The 10,949-nt window shown below is 46.7% G+C and overlaps 1 protein-coding gene across 2 annotated transcripts in view; it reads right to left on the reverse strand.

Moving 5' to 3' along the window:
* HDAC1 (histone deacetylase 1) overlaps positions 1-6,817 on the reverse strand; it is a 32,196-nt gene extending 25,379 nt beyond the window's left edge. Inside the window, exon 1 of one of the 2 annotated variants that reach the window (XM_006054632.4) lies at positions 6,661-6,817. In XM_006054632.4, coding sequence (XP_006054694.2) covers positions 6,661-6,709 — 49 coding nt within the window. In that variant the 5' untranslated portion in view covers positions 6,710-6,817. The remainder of the gene's footprint in view (positions 1-6,660) is intronic. The other variant, XM_006054633.4, reaches the window with a different exon arrangement.
* Positions 6,818-10,949: the final 4,132 nt, after the last annotated feature.

The following is a 10,949-nucleotide window of genomic DNA, read 5'->3' on the forward strand; positions in this document are numbered from 1 at the left end:
GCAGTGCCTTCTCCTGTGGTGGACCACGGGCTCCATGGCATGCAGCATGTGGGCTCAGCAGCTGTGGTTCCCTGGCTCTACAGAGCAGTCTCAGTGGTTGTGGCACATGGGCTGAGTTGCTCCGAGGCATGTGAGATCTTCCCAAATCAGGGACTGAACCCATGTCTCCTGCACTGACAGGCAGATTCTTTACCACTGAGCCACCAGGTTGGTTGGTTGTTTAGTCGCTAAGTCGTGTCCGACTCTTGTGAACCCATAGACTGTAGTCTGCCAGGCTCCTCTGTCCATAGCATTCTGGCAAGGATTCTGGCAGAGCCACCAGGGAAGCCCCATAAACTCACCATCTCTTCATTTATCCACAGCAGTAACCTTCCACTGGTCCCTCTGCTGTCAGTTCACACTATCTGCCACACCAGCTATTTTCCTAATATACAGCTTTGATAACATCACTCCCCTACTCAAAAGTCCTTAATGGTTCCCCATTTTCTATAGGATAAAGAATAAAGAACAACTTCAATAGGACTTTCTTAATCTATTTTTCCAACTTCTTACCACAACCACCCTACCCCAACACACACACCACATACACATACACACACACATTCTGCTCTAGACGTTAGCAGGCAAATGGGTTAAATACAACTGGTTGCTTGATTTTTCTAAATAAGATGTTATTGGAATACAACAATGCCCATTAGTTTTATCATCTATGACTACTTTTACATTATAATGGCAGAGGTGAGTAGCTAGTTACTACAGAGACCCACCCATGTGGCACATGCATGCTAAGTCACTTTGGTCATGTCTGACCTGCCAGGCTCCTCTGTCCATGGGATTCTCCAGGCAAGAACACTGGAGTGGGTTGCCAACTCCTTCTCCAGGGGATCCTCTGGTCCCAGGGATCAAACCCACATCTCTTATGTCTCCTGCATTGGCAGGTGGGTTTTTTACAACTAGCGCACTTGGGAAGCCCTCCCAGTCACACAAAGCCTAAAATACTTATTATCTGACCCTTTACGGAAAGTCTGCCAATCTCTTGGAAGAAAAGCTATGACCAACCTAGATAGCGTATTAAAAAGCAAGACATTACTCTGCCAACAAAGGTCCATCTAGTCAAAGCTATGGTTTTTCCAGTAGTCATGTATGGACATGAGAGTTGGACTATAAAGAAAGCTGAGCGCTGCAGAATTGATGCTTTTGAACTGTAGTGCTGGAGTAGACTCTTGAGAGTCCCTTGGACTTCGAAGAGATCCAACCAGTCCAGCCTAAAGGAAATCAGTCCTGAATATTCACTGGAAGGACTGATGGCTGAAGCTGAAACTCCAATACTTTGGCCACCTGATGCAAAGAACTCACTGGAAAAGACCCTGATGCTGGGAAAGGCTGAAGGCAGGAGACGAATGGGATGAGAGGATGAGATGGTTGGATGGCATCACCGACTCAATAGACACAAGTTTGAGCAAGCTCCAGGAGTTGGTGATGGACAGGGAAGCCTGGCGTGCTACAGTTCAGTCCATGGGGTCATAAGGAGTTAGATTCGACTAAACTGAACTGAGTTGAACTGCCAATCTCTGTTATGAACACGCTAGATTATTATCAGCTTCTTGAACATGTTCACCTTCACACCAAAGTATCCTTTGTTCAGACTGTTCCTTTGACTTGGAACGTCATTCCTTCTCTGAGCATCCTCCTCACACTACAAAGCTCAGCTAAAGCTCCAGCCATAGTCCTAATCAGAATAAATGGTCTCTTCCTCTGCATGCAATTTATATATGGCACTTAATTTTGTATCTCAATTATTTACATATCTATTTTATATCTACAAGACTGTTCCTTGAAGGCAAGGACAAATATGCCCTGTACATCACACAGGCTGAATAAAGATTCAAGGAAATGAACTGAGACTCAGAGAAGTTATGTGCCTGCTCAAGATCACACAGCTAATGAATGATCTGAGTGTCAACCCTTCTAACTCCAAATCCAGAATGTTAACAACTGTATTAGCAGGACTTCCCTGGTGATCCAGTGGTTAAACCTCTGGGCTTCCAATGCAGGAGGCATGAATTTGACCCCTAGTTGGGGGAACTGAGACATGCCCAAGTGGGGTGTTCAAAATTTTCAAAATTAAAAAAAAAAAAAAAAAAAAACAACTTTATCAGGTTTCCCAGGTACCTACTTCAGTTTGCAATTAACCTAAAGGGCTCTGTAGTCCACCTGGTAGAAAGTTCCTGGGAAAATATTTCAAAACCATGTGAATTGCACAACCAAAGTTCTCTCCTTGGAAGTTCACTAGGATGACGCAGATCTTTCATTACCAGTGAAACAAAGGGTCCCAACCTCTTAATCAATGATTTAGTAGTGCCAGAAACAGGCTTCATTCCAGGGAGCAAGGCATTGTGGGGAATGCCACCAACAGCATCCAAGCTGTACTCCATTTCTCTTTAGCACAGACAGACATGGCCTGTGATAATAGGAAAACTTCTAGACAGTTGAATATTTAGGATCTCATCCTTTTCTCTATTTTTTAAAATATTTATTTGGCTGCACCAGGTCTTCTTAGTTTCGGCACCCAGGATCCTAGATCTTTATTGCAGCACTGGATCTTCAGTTTCGGCATGTGGGATCTAGTTCCCCCACCAGGGATTGAATCTAGGCCCCCTGCCTTGGGAGTGCAGAGTCCCAGCCACTGAACCACCAGGGAAGTTCCTCTCTCTTTTTATTTATTTTTTTATTTTTTTCCTCTCTCTTTTTAAATAAACCTTATTCTTTAGAACAATTTTAGGTTTACAGAAAAATTGCAAAGAAGTACAGAGTTCTTAGATACTATACTATTTCCTCTATTAACATTTTACATTAGTGAACTAGAAAGTATCTGTTACAATTAATGAAGCAATATTGATAATTATTTACTAAAAGTCCATACTTTAGATTTCCTTAGTGTCCACCTAATGAACACCTAGTGTTCACCCTCTTCATTTTAGTGAGGCCTGTGTTCTCAGACAGTCACAAGCCAGAGCACAGCATGTAGAGGCATTCAACAGTCCCATACAGACAGACTTTGAGATACAGTAGGAGGGAAGGCAGTCAGAGACGTTTGTTCCCAGGGCTCCTCAGACAACTTTACCACCACGGGGTTGGGTAGAACATGTTCTCAAGGCACTGGCTGAGACTTCCAGAAAGTGAAAGTGTCAGTGGCTCAGTTGTGTCCCACTCTTTGTGACCCCATGAACCACAGCCCACCAGGCTCCTCTGTCCATGGAATTTTCCAGGCAAGAATACTGGAGTGGGTAGCTATTCCCTTCTCCAGGGGATCTTCCTGACCCAAGGATTGAACCTGAGTCTCCTGCATGGCAGGCAGATTCTTTACCATCCGAGCCACCAGGTAAGTCCAAGTCTTCAAGATGCAGATCCCACTTGTGGGCAGTCAGGAGTCGCAAGGTCATTGCTATGTTATATAAATTGGATTCTTGCTTACCCATTTCTCTGGTATAGGTCTTGATCCCTAGTAACTCCCCTGCCTATCAACCCAGAATCCAGCCAAGGTTTAGACTTGGGGAATTGAGATAATTTATCTAGAAAGCTAAGGGAGTATCTGAGGGTGGGGCCCAAACACATTATCCTGTCTTTTAACAGTTTTTAATCAGGTTGCTGAGAGACTTAAAAAAAAAAATAATCCTTATAGATAAGAGTTGGCCCTCCCCATCCACTAACCCGGGCTAAGGAGGGCCTATTGTACTATGTCATTTTATGTAAGGAACCTGAGCATCCTTTTGATGGGATCTTGGAACCAGTCCAGCTGTTTTAAACTTTTTAAAACTTTATTAAAAAGGGCTTTCTGCACTGTTCTCATAGTTTCTCCATTTTATAGGGGAGAGGCCTGAGGCCTGGAAAGGTAAAATGACTTGCCCAATACTTCAAAGCTTTTGAGCAGCAGAACCAAATTTCAATCCCAAACTAGTGACCTCACTGAGAAACTCACAAGTAGTTTCTCAGAAAGGAAGAGATCACCCTTCTCTAAAGGTGGAGGTCTTTCCACTTTTTCTCTTTTTAAACTGAGAATGTGGAGATCACAAAAAACTGTGCAAACTGATAAAGCTATGAAGTCACAGACTCCAGCTTCAAATGGGCCCTCACCACTGCCCAGCAATCCTTCAAATGTTTTTACCTGCTCCCTCTTTCATAACAGCTATCTCTCTTCAAGATTCCTATTCTACCCAACTGCCCTCCCCAACTCTCACGAAAAGGAATATTTTCTTACTTCATCCTGAAAGCCCCCTCCACTTTCCATCTTCTCTCCTTCAAACATGTTTTTTCTTGCCACTTACCCTCTCATCCCAAAGGAACTTCCTCTTAAAAGAGGGGTGTCCCTACGTGTACTCTGGTTTCCATCTCACCTGATCTCTCCTCAGGGACCTCCATCATTACTAGCCCCTCTCTCCAGTATCTTCAACCTCTCCCTAATTTCCATAAAAATTTGCACATACTTAACTCTCAGCCACTACGTCTCCTCTTTATCAACAACCCTCTCTCTGTCTCAACAGCTTCCTTTTGGGACTTCGCTGGTGGTCCAGTGGTTAAGACTCCATGCTTCCACTGCAGGGGGCACAGGTTCAATCCCTGGTTTGGGAACAAAGACTCTACACACAGCGTGGTATGATAAAAAAAAAAAGTTTCCTTTAAAAAAAAAAGTTCAATCTAATGCCTCCTCTTCACTCATCCCTTCAGTCTACAGCAATTTAACTTCAGTTCTAAATGCTGCACAGGAAATAGTTCTTGCCAATACTTGGCCACTCCCTCCCTCTTTTGGCTACTGTAACCCAACACTTTCTGGTTCACTTACATCTCAAGTCATTCCCTCTGTATCTTTATTCACTTTATGAACAGTATTTTTTGAGAATCTACTATGAGCTAGGCACTGTTTAGGGGGGCTGCGTATACAAAGGTAGACAAAACATGATCCTTTTCCCTAAGGAGTTCACTGTCTGTAAGTATGAATAAGTAAATGGGCAATTCCAATACACGGTGACTAATGTACAAATGTACTCTACATACCCGGGAGTACAGAGCATGAAGAACACTAGACTTTTTCTCAGCCCACCTCCTTAGAATCCCACCCTGGACCCTCTTCTCTTTTCACCCTATACAACTTCTTATATGGGATACAAGGGTAACTGCATCCTCTCCTCTTCTGTAACTAAAATTATCAGCTGTATGTATGTATGCTGACAATCATCAAAAATTTCTATCTTCTCATTTGTCTTCTAAACTGCAGACCTGAATGGCCACTGGACACCTCTACTTGGGATATCCCCCAGACATCTCAACAAATGTTTCTTTAAAAAACAAAACCCAACATTATCAACTGAAATGGCCTTCTACATTCAGCATGAAACTGCCCAAACTAGGTGCTGGGATCCTTGCCTTTTTTCTTACTTCTCCATTCATGCATTTAACTTCTGTCCCAGAGTGATAGTTCTAAGGTACAATAAATCTGATGATGTCACTAACCTGAATACAGCTTCAATGATTCACCAGTGCCCAACTTGTGAATATAAATCCAACTTTCTTAGGGTGGTGTGCCCAGCCTTTCATGATCTGGTCCCCATTTACTTCTCCAGCCTCATCATTTGCAACCTTTTTCTCACCACTGCTCTACACCTTCTTACACTGTGCCTTCAAATTTATGCCTCCACCATACTGTACATCCGGCCATTTTTCAAAGGTGCTCGCCTCTCTCTTACCTCTCAACTTGTTATCTTTATCCTTCCTGGGCCTAGTTAATAACTCTTTGTTCTTCAGGTCCTAATTGAGATGGCACCTCCTTGCCTGACTTCTCAGGCTGGGCAGATACTTCGCTGTGCTCCCAGCAAACTCTGAGCTGTCCTTCCTCCCAACCTGATAGTGTAGAGCAATTTTTCTGTCATGGTCTATATGCTCCTCCAGACTGAGTGAGAAGAAGGTGGCAAGACCATCCCCTGGCCTCAGCCCCTAAATGATACCTAGAACAGAAGAAGCTGCTGCACCACAGATTTCTGTTCAACGAAAAAGTTTGTTTTAACAAGTTGCATCCTTCTTCTTCCAACCCCAGGAGTCCCATTTCCCAGCAGCAACCGCAGGGCCCGCTGGGAGACGGGGGGAGGGGACTTGGTGACCTCTAGGTGCTGAGCCCTGCAGGCCTCTCACCAGAAGAGATGAGGAAGGAAAGGGGCAGTGAGAGATCTTAGGATTCTCAGCAGAACATGTCACCCGGCAATCTTCTTCACCAGATTCTGCCTCCTGCCTCGGACTCAGCCTCCCCTCTAGGAGGCCGCCGCAAACTCCACATCAGACTTCAGAATTCCCTACCAAGGTGACCTCAGGCTTCCCGAGGCGACCCTCCTGACCTCGGACGCCCCCCCCCCCACCCCGCCTCCCCTCTAAGCCTCGAGCCCCTTCCCCTCAGCCTTCTCCCTCAAGCTCCACCTCCTTTCCTCTTAGCCTCCTCCCTCAACCCCAACCTTTTCCAGCCTCTGCCCTCAGCCTGGACCTCCTCCTCTCAGCTTCAGCCTCCTTCTCTCAGCCTCCTCCCTCAGCCTCCCCGCTCAGATCTCCTCGGCTCTCTCTCCCGGATCCCGCCCGGCTCGGGCCCGGCCCCGCCCCCGGCGCGAGGACTGTGCTCACCGTCGTAATAGTAACAGACTTTCCTCTTGGTGCCCTGAGTCTGCGCCATCTTGCTCGCCTCCCGTCCCTCCCGTCAATCGGTCCGTCCGCCCTCCCGCCGGTGGCTCCGCTCAGCGTCCGACCCGCGGGGAGGGGGCGGGCCTCCAGAACGCCCCGCCCATCCCCGCCCGGGCTCACCTATAGCCGCGCAGCCCGGGCATGGCTCCAGCCAATCAGCGGCGCTGGGACGGCCCGGAACTCGGCGGGGGGCAAGGGCAGCCCGGCAAGGCCTCGGAGGGCCCCCTGGGCCTGTACCAAGGTCCGCGACAGGGTGGGGTGGGGCTGCCCTGGGACCGTACCATTCGTCCCGGGGGAAGAAAGTGGGCCTGCTAACTTGGGTGTCCCATTCCGCTTTGGGAGACTGCTTGGCGATCAGAGGCCAACTTTCATTTGACAGAGGCCTACGATGGAAAGTGACTTGCGCAAGGTCACTCAGCTAAGTTTGGAGGAGGAGAAATAAATTGACAAACAACAGGAAACTGCTATAGACGAAGGACTGTGCCATAGCTTTACCGACATTATCTCGGTCATCTCTGTTGTTCCTATTGGCGGCCTCGGAGTGGGGCCTTTTATCCGCATTTTACAGACAAGGATAATGAAGTTGAAAACTTTGTGACTTCCTCAGAGGCACACAATAATTACGTTCAGTTTTCAACCACAGATTTTTTTAAACGCTTACTCGACTCCAGAAGCACATATCATAATGGCAGAACCCAGCCTTTCTTACTGCAAATGCAGTCTTTCTTTTCAAATGCAGTCCTTTCTTACTCCTGATGCAGTCACCTAGGAGGGCTAAGGAGTGCCTTTAGATGGGAGAAAACTGTCGCTTACACCAGAGCAGAGTTTCTAAAGATACTGAAGCTATTAATATTTTGGATAATATCCAAATATGCTGTGGGGGGCCATCCTGTGCACTGTGGGCTTCCCTAGTGGCTCAGACAGTAAAAAATCTGCCTACAATGCTGGAGACACAGGTTCAGTCCATGAGTGGAGAAGATTCCCTGGAGAAAGGAATGGCTACCCACTCCAGTATAAGGATACTGGAGAATTCCATGGACAGAGGAGCCTGACAGGCTACAGTCCATGGGGTCCCAAAGAGTGGGACATGACTGAGTGACTAACATTTTCACTTTAGCCACTTCTCTTAAATGCCAGTAGCGTTGCCCCAGCCCTCTGCAGCTGTCACAACAAAAATTGTACTAGACATGGCAAAATGTCTCCAGGGCAAGGAGGAGAGGATTGGAGGAAGTATAAAAGTGCCCCCAACCCTATCCTTGAGAACCACTGCACTAGATCAATCAGTCAATCATTATTGAAAGCTAAGAGCCGAAAAGCACTGTGGTGGGCTATTAAAGAGGCAGCTACAACAATATTAATATTTAGTGAGTGCTTACTGTGTGCCAAGTAAGTTACTCGTGGTTCTACAGTCAATAAGATACATTTTTATGCCTCTTTACAGTAGAATCTGCCTGCCAGTGCTGCTGCTGCTGCTGCTGCTAAGTCACTTCAGTCGTGTCCGACTCTGTGCAACCCCATAGACGGCAGCCCACAAGGCTCCCCCATCCCTGGGATTCTCCAGGCAAGAACGCTGGAGTGGGTTGCCATTTCCTTCTCCAATGCATGGAAATGAAAAGTGAAAGTGAAGTCGCTCAGTCGTGTCCGACTCCTAGCGACCCCATGGACTGCAGCCTACAGGCTCCTCCATCCATGGGATTTTCCAGGCAAGAGTACTGGAGTGGGGTGCCATCGCCTTCTCCAGCCTGCCAGTGCAGGAGACACAAATTCCTTCCCTGGGTTGGGAAGATCCCCTGGAGAAGGAAATGGCAACACACTCCAGTATTCTTGCCTGGGAAGTCTCCTGGACAGAGGAGCAGGCTGGTGGAGGAGAGGGGCTGCAAAAGAGTCAGACATGACTTAGTCTAAAGACAGCCTGGGCACTTGTATTCCTCACATGGGAACTGCATTTGAGCCTTTAATTATAAAAGTAACAGGAGATCTAAGACTGGGCACTTTTTTTTTTCAGGCAAGGCTTTATTGGGGCTCCTAGGGCAGCAGCCGACAGCATCAGGGAGCGAGAACAAACAACAGGTTTCCGTGCTTGCTTGCTAGCTCCCCCACCCTCCACCGCCTGGGGGTGTGGGGGGTGAAGCTTGTTCCTTATATGGGGTGAGGGTAGGGGTGTGTCCAGGGGTCCGGTTGGAGGGTTGGCTTAGCTGTTTTGTTCAACCTTTAGGTGGTGTTGTTGGGCGCTTCTATTACAGAAACAGCAAAGGACCAAGAAATAATCCCTATTGCCAGTTCTGTGTTGCTGCTTCCCAGCCAAGAACCTTTCTGTGTCCCCATTTCCCGCTTAGTAAAATGGAGTGTGTAAGAAAACAAAGTTCATCAACTCTGTGGCTGCAGCCATGTCCAAAAAAAGGAGGAGGGTGGGATCAGATGAGGTCATGGGTGTGGCAGCATTTTATAAAATGCTGAACAGGAATCACCAACTCGGATGCCTACAGAGGTCAGGAAGGTGGTGTAAATGAGTGGATCTGTATTATAGTTATATTGGTTTGAGTCAGGTACTTTGCTTATTTTTAAAACTGGATTCTTTTTTTTACTTTCAGAAAGAAATATGTCCTCCCATCTTTCTTCAAACACACTGCCATCTTCAGGCATCTTTAATTTTCACACTTTGTAATAGAAATATGGTGTGCAAAAATTTTTCATTTGCCTCTTTAATATAAAAACCATAGCACAAGCATGATGATAAATAGCCACTAACACTTAGGTTCATAATCTGAGAGCAATAGGGTGTGAAAGGCAGAGCTCATGCCCCACCTAAAGGCGGTGGCCATTACTCAGCTCCATGAGGCCAGGTAAATCTAAAGGAGCCAAATCTTCCTCTTTTCTCAAGAGAAGACAGAAATCTGGAGTTTTTTGCAAAACCGCCCCAGTTTTATAAACTGACTGCTAACTCAGTCTATTTTCTTTTTTTTTTTAATTAATTAATTTTTTTATAAATTTAATTTTTTGGTTGTGTTGGGTCTTCACTGCTGTGCAGGCTTTTCTCTAATTTTGGCGAGCGGAGACTACTGTCTAGGTGCCGTGCTCGGGCTTCTCATTGCAATGGCTTCTCTTGTTTCAGAGTATGGGCTCTAAGGCACAGGGCCTTCAGTTGCGGCTCCCAGGCTCTAGAGCACAGGTTCAGTAGTTATGGAGCACAGGCTTAGATGCTCTGCACCATGTAGAATCTTTCCAGATCAAGGATGAAACCTGTGTCTGCTGCACTGGCAGGCAGATTCTTTACCATGGAGCCACCAGAGAAGCCCTACTTAATTAATTTAATTAAAGAACCCACCTGCTAATGCAGGAGACATAAGAGACTGGAGTTTGATCCCTGGAGAAGGAAATGGCAACCCACTCCAGTATCCTTGCCTGGAGAATCCCATAGAGACAGGAGCCTGGTAGGCTACAATCCATGAGTCACAAAGAGTTGGACACGAACTGCAGCGACTTAGCACACAGCACACATTTACTTTTTGGCTGTGCCTTGGCATGCAAGATCTTAATTCCCAGAAGAACAATAGAACCCATGGCCCCTGCAGTGGAAGCATGGAGTCTTCCACTGGACCATCAGGGAAGGCCCTCAATCTATTAAGACAGCAGTAAGAGCCATTCTTTTACAATTTGAGTCTCAAAATGGCTCCTGCAGAAGCCACAGGCCCCAAAGCCCCATAGGATCTATCCTCCTCCCTCAGGCAGCCTTTATGTCTCAGAGCTTGCGCTTTCCAAGTTTCTTGCCCTTTGTCTCAAGTTTCTGCCTCAGGCTGTTCCCTCTGCCTGACTGCTCCTCCCCTATACCACTTACTCCCTCACCTCCTTCAAATCTTTGCTCAAAATTCACCTTCTTTATGAGACCTTCCCAGTGTATCCTCTTTAAAGCTACAAACCTCCCCCAAATATGACACTCCTAATTCCCCTTTCGTTGCTCTGTTTTCCCCTTAGCACTGTCACCTTGCAGCACACCATACCATTTATTTGTTTGGGATGCTTACTGTCTAGCTTCCCTGTGAGCTCCCCAGAGACCTTATCCACTGCCTGCTGCTGCTGCTGCTAAGTCACTTCAGTCGTGTCCGACTCTGTGTGACCCCATAGACGGCAGCCCACCAGGCTCCCCCGTCCCTGGGATTCTCCAGGCAAGAACACTGGAGTGGGTTGCCATTTCCTTCTCCAATGCATGAAAGTGAAAAGTGAAAGTGAAGTTA

The sequence above is a fragment of the Bubalus bubalis genome, chromosome 2 (genome assembly GCF_019923935.1).
Source record: "Bubalus bubalis isolate 160015118507 breed Murrah chromosome 2, NDDB_SH_1, whole genome shotgun sequence".
Classification (NCBI taxonomy): domain Eukaryota; kingdom Metazoa; phylum Chordata; class Mammalia; order Artiodactyla; family Bovidae; genus Bubalus; species Bubalus bubalis.